This window comes from Gorilla gorilla, chromosome 1 (assembly GCF_029281585.2).
Source record: "Gorilla gorilla gorilla isolate KB3781 chromosome 1, NHGRI_mGorGor1-v2.1_pri, whole genome shotgun sequence".
Classification (NCBI taxonomy): domain Eukaryota; kingdom Metazoa; phylum Chordata; class Mammalia; order Primates; family Hominidae; genus Gorilla; species Gorilla gorilla.
Window position 1 is genome coordinate 94,860,621 of NC_073224.2, and position 22,141 is coordinate 94,882,761.

The 22,141-nt window shown below is 36.0% G+C and overlaps 1 protein-coding gene across 5 annotated transcripts in view; it reads right to left on the bottom strand.

The window, feature by feature from the left end:
• Positions 1–22,141, bottom strand: part of ATF6 (activating transcription factor 6) — a 195,783-nt gene that overhangs the window by 48,289 nt on the left and 125,353 nt on the right. For all 5 annotated transcript variants that reach the window (XM_019025857.4, XM_063693476.1, XM_019025862.4 and 2 more), the window contains exon 15: positions 1,430–1,514. In XM_019025857.4, coding sequence (XP_018881402.4) covers positions 1,430–1,514 — 85 coding nt within the window. The remainder of the gene's footprint in view (positions 1–1,429; positions 1,515–22,141) is intronic.

A 22,141-nucleotide genomic window follows, 5' to 3' on the forward strand; every position in this document is an offset into this window, starting at 1 on the left:
ACCCTTTGGTCTATTCTAGTTTAGGCAGAGAAACTTAGGTACCTATAGATTGAGTATAAGTGAGACTTCCTAAATACATTCTTTGGAATGTATAAAATGCACTTTGGAATATATTCTTCTTCAGGTAGTAAATGATTATTCCATGAGTAACTTCAAAGGTATGTCTTTACTGAAGAAAGAGATGTTCTTCTCAATGTTACTGTTTTTCTTAAACTTATTCTGAATGTCTTTGTAAGGCTAAGTAAATATTGTAATTTTTATGCTTTAACAAAAAGCCCATTTATGTTTATGTCTATGAAGTTACTTCCTAAGCATTTCTAATAAGCTGTCTATATACAGATCATGAAATTCTAAGGTCCTCTATGGTCTTAAAATATATGATGAATACCACTTTTCCCCTAAAGACTAAATTTTATTGAAACTTATCTGGAATCCCCCCAGAATTCTAGTGTTTTGTTTTATAATTGTATTTGAAGGTTTAATTATATTTATCAATCAAAATGTGAACTGGTTCGACTTCAGGTTAGTTCAAAGGGCTTTTTGTTTCCATCTTCTTCATATACTGAGGTTTTTGCTACCAGACAGAAAATTTACTAGTACCTACATTATGTGAGATACACAAACTTGAAAAAGATGGCCAACTCTCCGATTTTCAATATAATGTGTCAGAGAAAGCAATTAGTCAATAACATACACTGTGCTCATTTATAATCCACAACTGGTAATGGGAGTGAGTTATTTCTCTTCTCCATGAAGAATCAAGCTGGAAGTAATCTCTTTTCACTAGATTTCTTAGTACCTCACATATTACTTATGTGACTTTCTCTTTGGAGTACAGTGATTTTTGTGCTTGTCTTTTTTTTTTTTCTTCTAAACTATAAGCAGGTATATTATGCCTTAACATCTGTGCATTATATTATTATTTGTATTTTGCTTAATGTCCAGGGCTAGTAATATAACAAAATGCAATAGTAATACTATCAGTGTCAAACTCATCAGTATTATCAATTAAACATAAATAGGCTTCTGTGGCATGGTCTAGGATGATATCAACATTCAGGTAACACAGGAAACTGCTTTGAGTTCCAAAAACCTAATTTACAAATTCACTGTCAGAACACAGCAGGGGCTTCTTACACTACATTTATGACTAGAAGGGTCGCAGATGCAAGTCTGTAGAGCAGTCAAGATGCTAGCTTTTCCAATTTTGTAAGTAAAAGAAAGCTACTTTTTCTGTTAGGGATGTAGTAATTTTTTAAAAAAGAATAATGGATTTTAAAAATAATAAAACAGTGGAAAAATGTTTCAGAAATAATGTACGGATATATACTCATTTAACTGAACATTTTAAATGTCTTTGAACTAATGAAGAGAATCTTGGTTAAACAAAGAAATCTCATATTGTTCATAAATCAGAATTTCAACTTACCATTTATGTTTATTGCTGGTAACACAATTGACATTTTTGGTCTTGTGGTCTTGTTATGGGTGGTAGCTGGTAACAGCAGGTGATCCTAAAATTAACAAAGAACAATCTGTTATATATAACAATTGGCTTAGTCCTAGAACAGGCCAAATTCAGGGCTTCTAAGAGGTCAATATTTCGTTGGGATGATGAAAAATTATACTTTTTATTTGAAGTTGGCTTAATTAACTACAAACCATCTTAGAATCATTCATTCATTAATGTAATACACATTTACAGAGTGTCTACTGTTGTCAGGCACTATGCAGTGATCTTGGAAAACTCCTAGGTTTTTACAACACATATGCTGTAGCACCACTATAAAGAATACTGGTCAAGCAGTCAAGACAAGGGATTTTAATTCTAATTCTGCCACTAAATAGCTGTATAATCTGGACAAGACTACGTATCCTTTCTGTGTTTCAGTTTCCAGTCCTGTAAAATGATGGGGGCTAGACTAGATAATGTCACAAGATACTGAGAGTATCTATCCCCCAAACAGTCATTCTCAAACTTTTTTTTTTAAAGGCAATAAACTCTTTTTCCCATCAAAATTCTTATCCCAGGAATTTTCTATCTGTAGAAGAAAGAAATTATCAACATGTAGAAGAAAGATTCTGACTGAAGCAGGGCCAAGGCCTAGAGCCTTGCCTGCTTAGCCTCCTCTTCTCCCTTTGAAGGGACCACAGAATTAGACATTTATTTGCAAGTGACAGGTGCATGCTAAAGAAGTTGTACAGTTTTTGCCCTTAAAAAGCACACAGTTTGGTAGAAGAGTTAAAGAATTATAAATACATGCCTAGCACAATTGTATAGCCCTACGCCGCGCAGGGCATCTGAGGTTTCTAATTTCCAGCACACAAGTACTAAAAGTAAGAATGAGCCAAGAGAAGCTTGGCTTCAGAAAAGGCAGAGTATAAGTGTTTTGAAAAATGTATATACATCTGTAGGCATTCTAAGGCTGATTATAAATGACTTATGACTTTGATATTAACTACTGTTTTCAATAACTCCTCTTCTTCCTAGCAAAAACATATGAACTGTTACAGAAAAAAGAAAAAAAGAAGTATATTAGCATTTCCATTTAAGGGAGCATGGTTAAACTGGAGATAAAACTAAACCTAAGTTTGACGCATTTTGCTTTCTTTTCTTGTTCCTGTGTTCATTGTTTCACCATTCATTCAACAAACTTACTATATGAAATAACTCATCAAAAAGTAGGATCTGATACAGCTGAGAGCAATAAAAATTCAACACAACTTCAAAGTTCAAAGTTGATATGATTATGAAGTGTGATTATCAGCAAAACTAAGAAAAAAATCTAACAAGTGAAAAACAAATTGAAATTGATATACATGAACAGAACTGTGTAGAAAACATTTCCAGTAACTGCTTGTATTTTGTGTAATTCAAGGCAACATTTCCATGAGAACATGTTTTTAAAAATTGGGGAGGAGAGAGAAGATGAGTAAATTCTGTTAGAATTCCAGCACTGCAGCAAGGGAATTTTTTGTTTTGTTTTTTAAGTGCATTGTTAGACACAAAGATCACACATTTCTGAGTAAGATAACATTATAACCAAGAAAAAACAGAATTTGCTGATCTTCAAGCCATGAAAGTTATACATAGCTTAATTCCTATCATTAAAATACTGCTTCAGGGTCTCTAAATTGAATGTGAAAACAAACCAAAAAACTTGCAAGCCCCAAATTAAGGCTATTGTAAAAATAAACAAACTTAGATTCCACTGGTCATGGGTTAAGGTCAGGCTCAGACTTAATTCTGAGTTTCCTGCTAAGATATAGATGCCATACTAATTGTTTTGAAACATGATCTTCTGAACACAATGTCTCCTACTTTTTCTTTTCACTAAATTTCTAACAAACTAGTTACTTTTGCAGCAGAAAGCTAAAAACTAAGTATGATTTATGAAAAAGAAGAATCATATCTTGCATGCATACGAATTATTACAGTTAACCTGCCTTGTCTCTAATTATTAAAGGTTTGCAAACTGGGGTAACAGTTTTTAAGTACTTGTTTACCAAGAGGCCCAAAAATCAGACTGCAGGGAACCAAAGCTGGTATACTACCAACTCTAACAGTACATATCTTATAATAAACTAAGTGTCTATATAATATATAATATATACATTTTATCTATCTTATCTATATATCTGGGACAATGTAGTTAACTTCATTGAATATTTACCTCCACTTCCTCAAAATAAATGTTTCTTGAACCTCACAACAATGAATCCTGAATCATTACTTTCTCTCTGTGTTCATCTTACTCTTTTTTAGATCATTAATACTGTGAGTCACATTTTCGGAAACAAAGGAGCTGTAATCACTCAATAAATATTTACTGGCCTCTTACTGTCTTTTCTTTTTTTTGAGATGGAGTCTTGCTCTGTCACCCAAGCTGGAGTGCAGTGGCACGATCTCCATTCACTGCAAGCTCCGCCTCCCGGGTTCAAGCCATTCTCCTGCCTCAGCCTGCAGAGTAGCTGGGACTACAGGCGCCCGCCACCACGCCCGACTAATTTTTTGTATTTTTAGTAGAGACGGGGTTTCACCATGTTAGCCAGGATGGTCTTGATCTCCTGACCTCGTGATCCGCCCGCCTCGGCCTCCCAAAGTGCTAGGATTACAGGTGTGAGCCACTGCTACCGGCCCTTACTGTTCATTTAAAAAAAATTTACTGAGCACAGTGTCCTGTCATGTATTCAGCACTGTGCTACAGAGGATATTTTCTTTTAAAGAATATAAATCCAAGTTTTTATTTTATTGGGGAAACTGAATTGTGGCAGAAACAGTTTTTTTTTTTCTTACCCAATATCTGCTCTCCTTCCTCTATAACATTAAAATAGCAACAGGACTTGTGATATTTAGTTGGGCACAAGGCCACCCAGAATAAAGCCTATATTTCCTAGCCTCCTTTGCAACCAAATAAGGCTACATGGTCTGGTCAACGGACTGTAAGAAGAAATGGCAACTTCTTCAAGGTGGTAATGGTGGAAGGCTTCCCTCCTCCTTCCCTTTCTCCTTCTTGCTAGCTAGAAGGCAGATATGACTGCTAGAGCTGGAGTAGCCGTCTTTGTTCCATGAGACAGAAGCTGCAAGTTGAGGATTATGGAGCAAGAAGACAGAAGGAGACAGGGATCCCGATGATTAAGTAGCTATCATTAGATCTCTGAAACTTATACATGAGACAGAAATAAACTTATAATTTATCTAAGCCACTATTATTTTGGATTTTCTGTCACTTAAACCTAAACCTAAACCAAATTACTAGTTAAATTATAAATTTGTGAAACAGTTCTAAAGGTATTTGGTCAAGAGGAATCTCCATAATGGTTAATCAAAGACAGGATTGTTATTTTTTAACAGCATAGAAACCATATTTATAATTTAGTCTTCTTGATATTGCACCCCCTTTTACTTAAATACTTATTAAGGAACTAGTGAAGGAAATTCAATTCTGGAGGTAAAATTTGATGAATTTGTATTTCTTTCCCTCCAATTAAATCGTTTAAAATAACCCAACTGTGACAAAAATGAAACTACTTAAAAATAAAAAGGATAGTAGAATAAGAATGTTGCCATAGAAAGAAATATATTTCGGCACTGTCACTCAAAACTATGTCATTAATTTTAAGACATCTTCGAATGGACTCCTGAAATGTCTTTATCAGGATTTCCGTAGGGCTTAGATACCATAGGATTTCCTCTGGAATGAAATCATGTGGACAAATATTATAATCAATGTATTGTTACTCTTATTCCCAGAAAAAGTTAGAGAAACATGGAGGGGAGGGGGCGGGGAGAAACACCAAAACATTTCACCATGAAAATAAAGCATCAGTTTGCTAATGTTATGCAATATTGTGCATGAGAAAATATGCTACTTTCATATAGTTCTCCCAATTCCCTCTTCCAAGCAATTTGTTAGAAACCAACAGAATATTAGTGTGTAACACAGCCTTCAAACTTACGTTTCTTGTCTTTTTAAGAAAACAAAAGCATTGGAGACTGGCTTATCAAAAGAAAAGGACATTTTGCTCCACTGAAATTAATTATGGTAACTCACAATAAAATTCAGGCCCTACTGAGAGTTATCAAATGTTGATTCTACATATCCATGTAGAGTACAGACTGATTAAATGACCCTTCCCATCCCCCCTATAAAACTCACTGACTGGTGCCCATAGCACAGGGAACATTCACAACTAGTTGAGTTGTGTCTTTTTTCAAGACTACTTTCATTAATTGTATTAGTATAATTGTGTAATAAAATATTACATAAACTAATAGTGTGAAAAGAAAGCAAAAAGATAAAGAGATAAGTTTTAAAATGTTCTCTCCTTGCAAAGCAACCATAAAAATCATAATAGTCTGCCCTCAGATTGCTTAACAAATACCTTTAAGTTCTTATTCCAATTTACAGTACCTGTAACCAAGACTGGAAATTATGGTTGCTGAATTGTGAGTATAGTTTATGCAAGAACGGCAACATGGAACTCTGAAGAGTGGATTTGGACTCAAAGAAAAGAAATTGGCCCTACATACAAAACTAGCCAATGAGTGCACATTAATATAATCAAATGAAATAAAGATACATATCTTTTAAAAAAATTATTTTAGCCAGTATTGTTTATTAACAGACTATGTACTAGTACCCACTATATAGATAAGATGGCTTCTACTGTATTAGAAAACTCTGGCTCAAAGTTGGAGCCCTTTATCTTTAATAGAAAGGAATGTTATTTCTATCATAATTTCCCCTAGAAGTGAAGGAAACTCAGGCTGCACTTGTGACACTGAGCAGCTTTCACACAGATCAACACAGACCTCTATTAGGGAAAAAGTTTTGCGTAGCAGACCAATAGTAACACCAGCCTCTTAACATTTTATATTTGGCCCATATCCACTGGATTCCAGAGATGGGTTTGGTTTTCCAACATAGGAAACTGTTAAAAGCAGATCAAAAATAAAAACAGCACCTAGCCTTATTTCAAAAACAGCTTTGTATTAAATTTTCTCTAACCTATGTCCCTGTCCTAGAGAGCTTTTGTTTTCTATCACTCTATTTCATATCTTTCAAGCTGTCAAAGAAGTTGAAGAACATGTTAACCCTCAAAAATTAGAGCCAAAGCATCAACTAGAAGTAGGCCTTTCAGAGTTATTTATCTAAATTCACATTTTGCACTAGTGTTGTTTTCTAGTAGTTATAGTAATTCCTGATCAAAAACCAAATGTGCTCATTCATTAAAGCAATGGCAATTTGGGAATTTGAAATCATAAAAATATACAGACATACATCATGACATATCCTGAAAATCAAAATTACAAAAAACAAAATTCGAGGTGGTAAAATTAAGTAGAATGTAATCATTTAAAGTCTATTAAAATGTCTATGATACAGGGCTTCTCAGCATAGTAAAAACATAAGCAAAGTATATTAGTCACCCCAAAACTAGAAATAGTTCATATAAATAGCTAATATGAATGCTGTATTTGTGCCACCAATGTATGCAATAAAACTACAGACCCATAAAAGGAAGTATAAAGCTTGCATCTGTACCATTAATATGCATGTTAGCCAGAAGAATAAATCAAAACTATTAGTGTACAACAGATGGCCCAAGAATGAGCCAAGGTTTACGCTTTGACAAGAGGAAACTTTTGACACTTAATACAAATCTGATAATGCTGGCAAGGTCACCAGAGGAAAAATGAGCTTGAAATCCTAATAAGTACAAATTCAAGTTTTGATTTAAGATATACTTTTCATGTCAAGCTCTGTAGGATGTCCCCCACAAACTGCCCAACTAACCCTGCCTCCCCTTTTATTGACACCAAAAAGTATTAGGTTGGACCATAAAAAACTGTCATGTTTGTGAGTCAAATATCAGTAATTTCATAAGGTTCAATCTAAGAGTGATATATGCCTCTCTTTTTAAAAACCAGAATTAATTTTGAGTTTCTTGGTCAAAATGGTTTCTTGTAAATACTTTCCTGAGGATAAGACAGTAGCATCCAAAATCATTCTTCTCTTTTCATGAGAGTTTCAGGAAAAAATGTTTCTAAACCAGGTCCGGATTGATCTCCCTAGGGAAAGCTCTTAGACAAAATGTTGGTTACATGCCTTGGACAGGTATAGGACCAGAAGTCTCTGCCCATGTGCTTCATATTACTTCATTCAATAACTTGAGTTGGCCGGGCGCAGTGGCTCACGCCTATAATCCCAGCACTTTCGGAGGCCGAGGCGGATGGATCATGAGGTCAGGAGATCAAGACCAAACTGGCTAACATGGTGAAACCCCGTCTCTAACAAAAATACAAAAAAATTAGCCAGGCGTGGTGGCAGGCGCCTGTAGTCCCAGCTACTCAGGAGGCTGAGGCAGGAGAATGGCGTGAACCTGGGAGGCTGAGCTTGCAGTGAGCCGAGATCGCTGCCACTGCACTCCAGCCTGGGCGACAGGGCAAAACTCCGTCTCAAAAAAAAAAACCAAACAAACAAAAAACAAAACAACAACAACAAAAACACTTGAGTTAATCAAAGTTCAAAACTTTGTTAGCTATAATAGAGAGCCTTTTCAAAAACTGGGAAGTATATGATTTAGGAAAATAAGTTAGGGTCTCTGAAACTTATTAGCAATTGTAATTTGTTGAGTGCCAACAGGACAGCAATCCAAAAAAAAAGTCTTCTTAAGGAAAAAGATCAAACACTAAATGCATAAAGAGTTTAACCATTTGGGAGTTTGTCATATATAATGTTTACAAGATATTTCATTTTAGAAAATTCACTTTACTCAGGACTACTGGTAGGAAGTGAATTTCCTGAAGATTACATTGCCTCCTACAGGTGTGCTACCAAAGCAGACCACAGGGGGTCAGGTAGGAGGGTCTATGGCTACAGCAAATTGAGTCAACAAGTTTCCTGAGAAAAGTTATTAGGAAACACTTCAAGCAAAAAGCTAAACATAGATATATAAGAGAATCATTATAATTTTGTTGAAAAAAAGAGGGAACATGTTGGGTTGAGACAAAAAATATATATATTTTTAACCCAGCAGAATCTCAAAGTTACCTCAAATGCCACTTGTGTTTGTGTGGACAGCACAGCAGGGTGGGAAGGGAACACAGGGAGATATACTAGCCAACTCTTTCATATCAATGATTCTACAAATTTCTGGAAAGGGAGAAAAAAAGGGGTTTCATGTAATTTATATTTCTAAAGTTATCTCTCCTTGCATGAGCCTCAGTGTCTAGCTATTCCTCCAGCCTTCACTCCAGATCTTGATCCTTTTCAAAGCAATTTTGATGTTGGCGTCACATAAAGAAATATGGAGGACTATAAAATGCCCCTAAAGCACATTTTAGGAAAGACTAGTCTTAACAAGGCAAACTACAAAGTGGAATAAGAAATTTTAACCATAATATGCTTTATGTACTTCAGTGAACAAATTTTCTCTCAGGATCTTGGGTTAACAAAATAGCCAAACTCAACACTTGCTCGCATTAGAAGCTGAGCTTTATTGCCAGCTGCAATCCTAGTTAAAGATGGAGGTATGATACTATATAAAGCTGTTCCACAATCTAGAAGAGTTCACTTTTCATATCACATAGGGTGCACTTTCTAAATCCTACCAGTTTCCTTTCATCATAAATAGAACAGTAAGTTCTCAGTTTCCATTCAGTTTTGTGTGTGTGTGTTTTGTTTTTTTTGTTTTTTGTTTTTTTGTTTTGTTTTGTTTTATACAGTCTCATTCTGTCACCCAGGCTGGAGTACAGTAGCGCAATCTCAGCTCACTGCAACCTCTGCCTCCTGGGTTCAAGTGATTCTCCTGCCTCAGCCTCCTGAGTAGCTAGGATTACATGCACCCGCCACCATGCCCAGCTAATTTTTGTATTTTTAGTAGAGACAGCGCTTCACTATGTTGGCCAGGCTGGTCTCGAACTCCTGACCTCAGGTGATCCACCCACCTCAGCCTCCCAAAGTGCTGGGATTACAGGCGTGAGTCACCATGCCTGGCTTCCATTCAGTTTTAAAGTGCATTTTTAAGGTATGATGCATTTGTAGGAAATACAATTTTTAAATTGGTCAAGTATTGTTCTAAAAAGGATTTCATTTAAATTTCAGGTGGTAACAGCTTAAAAGTCAAACTGGGGTATAATAGTATAGAATAGTATAATAGTATTAAGTTCTGTACTAACTATGTATCTTTCAGAAAGCATTTAATCATAGGAAGCTGGGATCAGAAGCAAAAACAGTGCCAATAGTAGGTCCTTCTAAAACAGAAGTTCTTAACAAAACATACATATCAGAATCACCTGCAGGATTTTATAATATAAATACCCACATTCCTCAACTCTTGAAAAACAATTTCTTACATGGTAAGTCTGAGGTGGGCCAGAATTTTTCACTATTAACAAGTATCCCTAGTGATTCTGATGCAGATAGTTCCAGCACTCTGCATTCACAAACACTGGCCAGAGTGGCACAGACAGAGATTAAAAGGATGGACTCTGGAGCTAGACTGCCTGGGTTTGAATTCTGCTTCCATCACTTAATTTCTAGCTGTAGGATATAGAGCAAGTTCCTTAATCTGTGTCCTCATTTTCTCGTTAGTAAAATAGGGACAGTAACAACACCTATTGCACCGATTGTTTATAAAGATTAGACAAGGTAGTATTTCAACACTTATAAGTGTTCAATATTTTTTTTTTTAAAAAAAGGGACCAAAAAGTTTGAGGAGAGTGAAGTCCCTGAGGAAATGCAACAGTTAAATGCAACTGATACAGGAAATTTAGATTTGTTGTTTAAGTTTATTCCCTCAACCACATAGTTGAGAGCCATTGTTCCACTACTGAATGAAATAAAGGATGACAGGCACACATGAGCAATCCAAACTCTTTAGCCTAGAAATGAAATCTCTTTATAATTTGGTCCCTACTGATTTGGTCTCTCTCCATCATGATCTCACTTGTGTTTATTCCTTTTTATAAACATTAGCACTAACTGCCATAGATATTCTCTACCAATTCAACCAGGAAAAGAAGACACCCCTATATTTTATTTCCTTTAATATAAAAGATGACAGGCAAAAAATAATTGAAGTACAAGTATTCAAAGCCTCTACTCTATCCCTGTACCTTTTGTAAAGAGGTAAGTTTCTGTTTTTGTAAGTGCTGATTAATTGTGTGTGTGCTAGGGGCAAGGAAGTGGTGGAGAGCAGAGTTGGAAGAAACTAAATTAAATTAAATTAAATTAAAGTTTGATTAAAAGGTATGAGTTATCAGCAGAAAAAAAAGGTCTGGAAGCTGGAAAGATGAAAAGAGATAGATAAAGAAGGGCAGCCTCAGCTGTGGCCTTTGTAGAGGCACACACCTTTACCTGCTCCCACTTCAGATCTTCATTCAAATGTCAATTTCTCAGTGAGGTCTTCCCTAGCCACCTTAGTTAAATTGTACACACACATTCCCACCAAACACACCTCCTTTCCTTTCTCCGCTTTACTTTTCTCTCTAACACCTATTATATATCGTTACCCTTTATAAATGAGCTCCATGAGCTCCATAACAGCAGACATTTTCATCTGTTTTGTTCATTGGTGAATCCCCAGGATCTACTACAACCTTTCATATAGTAGGTATCCACAAACGATTTATAATGTAAACTAGCTAAAGGAGGGCTATTATAATAGCTTTTTAACTAGTTTTTTCCCTAAGGAGGCAAGAATCTCTAAGACCCTTTCAGGTCAAACTATTTTCAAGCCTTTTTGCACTTTGTTGAAATTTACTCTGTTGGTGAAAAAGCAAAGCCAAACTGCTAGGCCTTAGTATAAATCCATGTAGTGGCACCAAACTAGTCTAGTAGTCACTGTATTCTTCACCGCCACATACAGTAACAATGAATCAGCCAACAAATGAATAAATGAATAAAATATTTTAAAGCCAATTTCAGTTTAGAATATCCTTGTTGAAGCAGTAAAAATTATTAACATTCTCTGTGATGAAAGGGCAAGAACATAAAAAACTGTTTTGCTGCCTACTGAAGCATAATGGCTATCTCAAGAAAAAGCACTTGGGTGAATGATTTACAAGCTGAACAACCCACTTTTTTCAATACCACTTTTACTTGAAATAATGGCGAATTATTGTTATTCAGGCATGGGTAACCCATTAAGCACTTTTTAAAAATGCAGTAAGCCTGATATTTCAAAGAAAATACTTGACAGTATTTGCAAATTATAAAATTTGGGATTTTGAGTGAAAATCCGAATTTCGGAAACCATGTATCTACCACCATGAGTATGACTTTCTTGATGTGATTCGTGGTGATATTAATGAATGTGATTTTTTGACATTGTATAATGAAATATGTTCATATTTAGAAGATCTGCCTAACTCTTAGTGAACCAGTATCTTCCAAATGAGCAGTGAATGATGTTATAAAATCATGCATGGGTACAAGTTCCATTCAAACTGCAAGATAGATCAATGGATTTTTAATGTTACAGAGGGTAAAAGTATCACTGATATGGCTTTAGATTCTATAGTGCAACTAATCTTTAAAGAAATTACCACTTGCTGAGTTTTTATGTAGTATCAAAACAGAATAATTCACAATTATTTGAAAAGGCTATTAAAGTACTCCTTCCCTTTGCAACTACTTACCTGCATGAGGGTAGATTTTCTTCATATATTTCAACTAAAACAATATATTGCAACAGACTGAATACAGAAATATATAAGAATCTTGTTATCTTCCATTAAATCACATATTAAAAATCTGCAAAACTGTAAAACAGTGCTACTCTTCTCACTAATTTTTTTTTTTTTTGGCTTTGGGAGATATAATTATTTTCCATTAAAAATGTTATTTAAAATTTTAATTGGTTTATTTTTTTCAAATAAAACATTAAATATTTTAAACATTTCTTAATTTTTATTTCTACTAATGGCTAATGATATTGAGCACATTTTTATGTGCTATTGGCCATTTGTATATCTTCCTTTGGAGCAATGTCTACTCAAGGGTTGAAAAACTAACTGGTTGGGTACTATACTCATTATTGGGTGATGGGATCATTCATACCCTAAACCTCAGCATCACCCAATATGCCAATGTAACAAATCTGCACATCTACCCCAAATCTAAAATAAAAGTTGAAATTATAAAAAAAGACTAGCCTTAAAAATTACTTCCAATAAATACATACAAATATTTCATATGTATGACAGACAGAAATGTCTGCTTTATTATAGATAAGAATAATGTTTGTTGCTTAATACGACAGAAGAATGTGTAAGTGGGTAACACAGTGATCTATCTACTATAATTTTATATGTCATATGTCATATGTTTAAATAACAACATAATGATGTTACTAAGATTATACCCAAAAAAGTATTCTCATATACATGTACTATCCTATATTTGAAAATACTTTTTTTAATCAAAGTTTTCATTTTTCAGTTTCACACAGCATTGCTTAATTATCTATTTCAAATGTAAAACTTTTAAATGTTCTTGTGTAACTGAAGATCATTAGTTTTGTACAAAACTTACAGAATGAACATGTCTCAGCTAATGCATAAATGTATGTCATGATGTGTACATATGCAAAGCAAATAATTAGCATATACTATAACATTAAGGAGATACTTTAAATAAACTACTTTAATCAAGCTATTCTGACTTCATTTGTTGTCAATACTTTTAATCCTCTTTCTAAAAGTATAATCAGAAATTATATTCACAAGTAACATTTTATTCTTCCTACCATACTGTTTGGTTTTTAGACTTCTAGTAATATAATATAATAATGTAGAGTTTAAATGCAAAAGATTATATTTGACTTAATGGCTTCTTATTGAAAATGTTAACTCCCAGTTCAGCAGGCTTGTAAAAATTGCTTCCTAAGAGGTCTCTTTTCATGTCATCTGTTAATTATTTATAAGCAAAAGTTGAGTACTATTCCTCACGTCGTCCATAAATTCTTTAAGTGAAATGACATAAAGGAAACCAGTTTTACGATAGCCTAATTGATATGAACAAGAGTTACGTTCCTACAGCATATTTATGGCTATAAAAACATCACCAAACTTCTAAATAAAGACCCCAAGCACTTCTAATATTAAATATTGAAATAAATGTGAGCTATACATTTAATAAAAACTAATAAAAACAAGTAAGATAATTTATGCAATTTTTGGTGAATCAGTAAGTGATGGCGGTCGTAGTGATGGTAGGTTAAGTCAATAAATGCTTGTGAAGCAAAAGTTATAAGGATGTGGGAGGAAACTGGAGAAAACCTGTGCAGACACATGGAGAAAACGTGAAAATTCCACACAGACAGTGGTCCCAGCTGGGAACTGATTTTTTTTCTCATCAATGTTATATTGAAATGAAGCTAAACAAAATGACATTTTTTGAGAACCTGCTGTGATCTGAGACGTTTCTTCAACTCTGGACGGGTGCCTAATAGAAGCATTGAAGTAAGCTGTGGAATATATAGGTCATAGGTTCAATAATTCTGTGCCTATCCCACAACGTAAAATGTAAAAAAAATAGCAGAGAAAAATTTCCACCAATAAATATGCAAGACCCAGAGGAATAAGGCAGTGGAGTTTTGAGTTGACTACACTTACTTTATTTAAACTGTTTAAAATGTATGAAATAATTTTTACATGGAATGTTTTGTCTTTTATATTTACTACCAAATAAGACTTAATAAACTTAAGGGAAATTCTTTTCAATCATTTATCAAATGATCTAAATTTTACACATTTAAGAAACTAACTTTTTAAGTACCAAAATCTGGAAGGGTAAATAAAAACATTATGTTCGTGACCACAGAGAATCAGTTTTGAAAAGCAATTTTCAGGATTCTTCATTCTGATATACTAGACTTATTTCTCCCTAACTCTTGGTTAGAAAAGTAATAGAGAATTACTGAAGCTGTTAATAGGGTGACACAGTTGATTTCAAATGGGCTTGTAGAGTGTAAAGATTCAGTACAGATGTTTGGAATAACTTGCAGCTGTTGCAGGGTGAATAGGCTTAATGACATCCTGGGAATACTGAAGGAGAACTGCCTGGAGTACTTTAAAATATTTATATTATTGTGATATGAAAAAAATGTTTAATTAGAAGCCAGAAAACAGTGTAGAAACTTCATTGGCCTTTGTTTAATTCTGAATCAGATTTGTAGATGTCTCAACATTCTTACATATTCCTGGGTACACTTATCCACATATATCCTCTGTTGTAACAAAGTGCCTCCTCTAATAAGAAAGGGGAGAAACGATTTTCTTTAGTTTCATCCAGGTTTGGTTTAGCTCAATTTAATTCAGAATACTTTAGAATTTTACCATATGCAAAACACCATAATGGAAAAAGGGTGAATAAAAAACCCTACACTATTCTCAAGAAACTTATTTAGTGAGGATATACATAAATATACAGAATACAGGCCTGGCACGGTGGCTCACACCTGTAATCCCAGCACCTTGGGAGACCAAGGTGGGAGGATCACCTGAGGTCAGGAGTTCAAGACCGGCCTGGCCAACGTGGTGAAACCCTGTCTCTACTAAAAATACAAAAATTAGCTGGGCATGGTGGCGTGCGCCTATAGTCCCAGCTACTTGGGAGGCTAAGGCAGGAGAATTGCTTGAACCCAGGAGGTGGAGGTTGCAGTGAGCTGAGATCACACCACTGCACTCCAGCCTGGGTGACAGACAGAGTGAGACTCTGTCTCAAAAAAAAAAAACAAACAAACAAAAACACACACACACACACACACACACACACACAGAATACAATGAGTACTATATAACTGTATTATGGGAATTCAATGAAATCATGGGGATTTAATTGAGTGTTCAAATATTGCTCCTTGAGAAAAAGCCTAACTGCCTACAGGTACTCTCGAGGCACCAGAGGTACGTTATTCTTTCATCCAGATAAAAACACTGGGTAAATGTCTCAATATTCATGCTAAATCTACCCTCTATTTGGTTTATAAAGCATATGGAGCAGCCCTGAATTAGCAATACAGAATATTAGTACTCTAGTCTCTCACCAAAAGCCTGGATATGATATTTAAAAGGCTTGCATAAAGCACATGCTAGCCATCCATTCCTGTAAGCATTCTAAGTTCCAAGACCAAGTTGCACTGTAAGAAGGTTTGGCTTACAATGTTTAGCCTCTCTCTGAATGGCTTTTACTGAATTGTACATTATGAACCAGATGACGAATCAATAAAAATTTACTAGGAGTCAAAAAAATCTATACTTAATGGAAACCCACATCTCCAAAATATACCACAATAGCAGGTTTAGGCTCAACTCCAAGGATCACCTCAGTTACCTTAGAAATCTTAGTTCCAGAGCAGTGTTGTTTAATAGAAATATACTGTGAGGCATATAAGCAAGCCACATATATAACCTTAAAATTTCAGGCACACAAAATAAAAAACTAAAAGGAAACATATAAATTTAATTTTAATAATCTACTTTATTTAATGTATCCAAAATATTATCACTCAACATGTAAGCAACATAAGCGTTATTAAAATATTTTACTTTTTCTTCACCCTAAGTCTTCAAAATCTAGTGTGTATTTTACACTTACAGCACATCTCAGTTAGGACTAGCTACATTTCAAGACTAGTGACTACAGTACTGACCAGTCCAGCTCTAAAAGATAAACTTCTTTTGGGAAACGACCCTTTCAGGCTTCCTCCCGAACAGAAAACTACAGCTCTTCTTTCCCCTTTTATTCTGTAGGTTTTTTAGGAGCAGCAGCCATGACAAATCTATGTAGCAGTTCTTTGGTGCTGAAGGTTAGAAGGTGGGGGAGGAGTTGGCCAGTAGAATATTTTTATTTATTTTATTTTTTGAGACAGGGTCTCGCTCTGTTTCCCAGGCTGGAGTGCAATGGCACCTTGACTCACTGAAATCGCTGTTTCCCCAGGCTCAAGTGATCCACCCACCCCCGCCTCAGCCTGTGAGTAGCTGGGACTACAGGTGCACGCCACCATGTCAGGCTAATTTTTTGTATTTTAGTAGAGACGGAGTTTCATCGTGTTGCCCAGGCTGGTCTCGAACTCCTGAGCTCAGGCAAGCCGCCCGCTTCAGCCTCCCAAAGTGCTAGGATTACAGGTGTGTGCCACCGAGCCCAGCTTTTTACATAATATTTAATTCAGTAAAAATATTATAGTCCATTCTGAGTTGGAAACATTTCAACTTCTCTTACATTTTGCAGAAAAAAATAACACACAACTTGAAAAGGATGTTAATTTGTTGAAATTTTACTGGTTTGCGTATTTCTGAAAGAACTCTCTTCTAATGTAATTTTATTTACTGATTAGAACATAGTAAAGTGCAGTGAAAAGTGCACTAGCGGCCGGGCGCGGTGGCTCACGCCTGTAATCCCAGCACTTTGGGAGGCCGAGGCGGGTGGATCACGAGGTCAGGAGATCGAGACCATCCTGGCTAACACGGTGAAACCCCGTCTCTACTAAAAATACAAAAAATTAGCCGGGCGAGGTGGCGGGCGCCTGTAGTCCCAGCTACTCGGGAGGCTGAGGCAGGAGAATGGCGTGAACCCCGGGGGGCGGAGCCTGCAGTGAGCCGAGATCGCGCCACTGCACTCCAACCTGGGCGACAGCGAGACTCCGTCTCAAAAAAAAAAAAGTGCACTAGCCTGAAATGGAAGATGATTTGACTTCTAGACCTTGTTTTGTCACAGATGAGTTGTGTGCTGCCATATATATCTCTGGTTCTAAATTTCTTCATCTATAAAACAAGGGGCTAAAAGTACACCTCTAAATCTCAAACATCTAAACTGGAAACTATATATTTATTTAAGAAATTCTAAATACTTCACACTTTCAAAGCAATATTATTTTTCCAATATACTATTGCATAACTTTGTAAAAATGAGATTAAATAATAAAGCTAAAATAAATGGCCAAATTGTAAAAGGAATCTAATTTTACTGATAATAGGTTCAATTCCTGTTCATCTGCACCAGCTAGGTTTTCACCAATAAGTAAAAATAACACAACATTCTCTATGAAAGAGAATTCGTTAAATTCAGTTTACTAGTGAAACATTTTAAATTTGAGTAACTGGGATTACTACACTTCACTAATAAAATTCTGCTACTGACTTGAAGACTCACCAAAATAAAGCAAGCAAAGAAAAATATATACAAATGTATAATCATCCAGTATGGAGGCTGGGCATGGTGGCTCATGCCTGTAATTTCAGCACTTTGGGAGGCCGAGGCAGGCAGATCACTTGAGGTCAGGAGTTCAAGACCAGCCTGGCCAATGTGAAGAAACCCTGTTTCTATCAAAATTACAAAAGTTGTGGCACACACCTGTAGTCCCAGCTACTTGGCAGGCTGAGGTGGGAGAATCACTTGAAACCGGCAGGTAGGGGTTGCAGTGAGCCGAGATCGTGCCACTGCACTTCAGCCTGGGCGACATAATGAGACAAATACATCTATCTATCGATTGAACGACAGATAGACGGATGTATTTGGCTTCCCATGGATAATTTCAGTTCAAGGTGAGCAGTTATTTCTATGTGTTAGCAGTATAGTTTTCTAATGCAGAGAACAGGGATGGTCCAGCACCTATTTCTGTAACTCACTGGGTCCTTTATTTTTTCTCAAAGATCAGTAATTTTTTAAAAATGCCTGATGTCAATGCACTACAGCATTTTCCAGAAATGTTTAAGTGCTGACAGAGGAAGTAGAATTCCCTCCTACTCATACCAAATCATGAAAGCTGAAACAGTTCATCTAATCAGTATAAGGCATGAATGCTTTCTTGTACATATTTTTAGAGGTAATTAAATGCTCTAGGGGGAGGGAAAAAGCACTGAGAAATAAAATGATCAGATATGTTGCTAAAGCTATTATGAAGCCCCAACCTAAAAGCAGAGTAAAATCCTATTCTAAATATCTAGACATTCTCACAGTCATATAGGCACATTTCCTCCCAGCTACTTGATCTCTATGTTCCATACTCTAATCACAATTCCTGCCTCAGACAAGTATCATTTTCACAATTAGGAAACAGAGCCTTAAAAATATTTGGGGGAATGGATGTATCTGTTATCTGAATCAGGGGATATCTATCAAATGAAGTTATAATATTAGATTGGATTTAAATGCAGATGTTTATCCTCTATAAAAGTAGGCATATACTATATTGCAATGATGTAAAAACATATATGCATCCTTTAAAATAAGTAAAACACACACAAATAGTAATGATTTTGTTAGGCTAGTAAACCATAGGTGATTTCTCCTTTTATATTTTTCAAATTTCTGAACATTGAGATGGTACTTTTGAAATTAAAAAGCTTTTTATTTATTTATTTTTTTGACACAGGTTCTGACTCTGTCAGCCAAGCTGGAGTGCAATGGCATGATCTCAGCTTACTACAACTTCTGCCTCCTGGGTTCATGCAATTCTCCCACCTCAGCCTCCAGAGTAGCTGGGACTACAGGTACACACCACCATGCCCAGCTAACTTTGGTAATTTTTGCTTGAGACAGGGTTTCACTATGTTGGCCAGGCTGTTCTTGAACTGACTTCAAGTGATCTGCCCACCTTGGCCCCCCAAAGTGCTGGGATTACAGGCATGAGCCACTGCATCTGGCCTGAAATTAAAAATCACTTAAATTGATCACACAGTTATCTATTAATGGTTGAGACTACTTGGTAAGAATTCTATAGAAATATGTAAACCTCATAAAGACTACAAAATAGGACAGGCACAGCAGCTCACGCCTGTAATCCCAGCACTTTGGGAGGCCAAGGTGGGTGGCTCACGAGGTCAAGAGCTCCAGGTCAGCCTGGCCGAGATGGTGAAACCCCGTCTCTGCTAAAAATACAAAAAAAAAAAAAAAAAAAAAAAATTAGCCGGGCTTAGTGGTGGGCACCTGTAATCCCAGCTACTCGGGAGGCTGAGGCAGAGAATTGCTTAAACCTGGTAGGTGGAGGATGCAGTGAGCCAAGATCACGCCACTACACTCCAGCCTGGGTGACAGAGTGAAACTCTGTCTCAAAAAAAAAAAAAAAAAAAGACTACAAAACAAATGTTGCCTCTAATCACCAAAGAAAAATTTATAAACGATTCAGTAATTTTTTAAAACTAAGCCCAAACGTTTAAGAAGTTTGAAGTTTAAGAACTTTAAGACTCTTCTCCATCATTTATGTGGTTTAAGAAAGACATTTCACTCAATCCTAAAAATTAGATCTACTAATTTCAACTTCCAATCAAATTTCAGTGGCCTTCATATTTTAGTTTTAGAATTTAAAACTAAAATTACTTAATTCTAAAATAAGTTTTTAAAACCATTTCTTAAAAAAAAAAAAAAAACACCTGCTCAATTCAGCTGCCATCTTAAAAGGAACAAAAAGGTGGCTTCAAGTATCAAGTACTAATGACAGGCAAATGATTCACATTGGATACCATATTGTAACACCAGTTCCTAAGCTTATTATTATAAAAGTTTTTCCAACCATTTGCAAGAAAGGGGAAAATCACAAAGAGATTAATTTTTGCAGAAGTAGGGACTTTATAAAGTATTCCAGAGCCAACTTAATTTGATATAGAGTTGGAAAAAGGTGAAAAATGCATATGCCAGAAATCTTTAACTACAAAGGACATATTTTCTCAGTAAAAGGCATGCCAGGGATTGGAGAAAATTTATTTCAATCTGTCATAAAGCTTGACAGTTTGAGTAAAAGAAACAAGCAAAAGATGATTACATTATGTGAGGAACAGATATGTTAAGTCTCAGATGATTAACATTAGTTGAAAAATTAAGCAACATTTGTTCTTCCCTTACATTGTCCATTATACACTTGTGTGCAATTAAAGCCTGTCAAACGGTATGAACTGATTTAGGGTTCCCGGCACTTTTCTGAATCAGATAGAACACCTTACAGGGAAAATAAAAAGAACTCTTTTTACTTGAAGGGGAAGGAAGTAAGACGTCTTTCTATTAGGCAATACCTTTTGCTGTTGTTGCTTTTTAAGCACAGATTTGAAAGACTCAGGCTTTTCAGAAGGTCGACAAAAGAATAGTTTCACTTGTTATCATTTTTCAGGAGTTTACTTTGAAAATAAAGTTTCCGTGGCGGGGCGCAGTGGCTCACGCCTGTAATCCCAGCACTTTAGGAGGCTGAGGCTGGCGGATCACCTGAGGTCAGGAGTTTGAGACCAGCCTGACCAACATGGAGAAACCCCGTCTCTACTAAAAATACAAAATTAGCTGGGCATGGTGTCACATGCCTGTAATCCCAGCTACTTGGGAGGCTGAGGCAGGAGAATCCCTTGAACCTGGGAGGTGGAGGCTGCAGTGAGTCGAGATCGCGCCACTGCACTCCAGCCTGGGCAACAAGAGCGAAACTCCATCTCAAAAAAAAAAAAAAAAGAAAGAAAGAAAGAAAGAAAATAAAGTTTCCGCTAAACCAGTGTATGATTTTTCTAATCTACATAGGTTAGAATAGACTCACAGTGCAGTAATTTATCTTACCTGCAAATGAAATCTGGAAATGCTGAACTTTAAAAATACCAACCATATAGCTTACTGTTGAGAAGACAATGGCTTCCCCTCAACGACGTAGGAAAAGAACGCAAAGCCACATTTTAGAGTCTTTAAAGAATGACCCGCCAGGCGCGGTGGCTCACGCCTGTAATCCCAGCACTTTGGGAGGCCAAGGCGGGTGGATCACCTGAGGTCAGGAGTTCGAGACCAGCCTGGCCAACATGGCGAAACCCCGTCTCTACTAAAAATACAAAAATTAGCTCGGTGTGGTGGCATGCGCCTGTAGTCCCAGGTACTAAGGGAGGCTGAGGCAGGAGAATCTCTTGAACCTGGGAGGCAGAGGCTGCAGTGAGCTGAGATCGCGCCACTGCACTCCACACTCCAGCCTGGATGACGGAGCGCAACTCCATCTCAAAAAAAAAAAAAAAAAAGAAAAAGAATGACCTGTATAACCTGAGAGGGAAATGCTAATGAGGGACTTTAAGAAATATCTAAGAGACAAAAAGAAAGGGCAATGAAAATCAACTGGGGGAAAAAGTATTATGGGATACAAAGCTTGATGGATTTAGCAGAGACTTAAAGAGACAAATGGATATACAGAAGAAATTCTAAATTGTGTAAAAAGAAATGAAGATCCTGAGATGATAGAAGGTTATGGAAGGAAGTCATTTTCCACAGATTCCTCTTTTCATTCTAAGAGAAGTAGATGTCCATTTGTTTAGAATAATTAAAATATATTACTCTTTGCTTACTTTTCTTACCCATCAGAGTTGAAAAATATCAAGTGTATGAGTCCACCTGAAGTAGGAAATTATCATCTGAATTGTCCACATCCGAAAATTAAAGCTCAGATAAGCACACTCAGGCCATCACAAAATTTTATAATCAAGTTTTATTTCAATCTGTTAAACTGGAGGCATACAATGACCTAAACATATCCCTTTAAACTCCGTTCCTTGCAAAAAAAGAAAAATGACGGTGTAAAAGGAGCATTTCTGTAAGTTTGAACAAAGTTCAACGGATAGCAGAACTTTAGGAAAAACTTCATTTAACTTTAAGATTTAGTTTTTAAGTAGCCCCTAAAACCA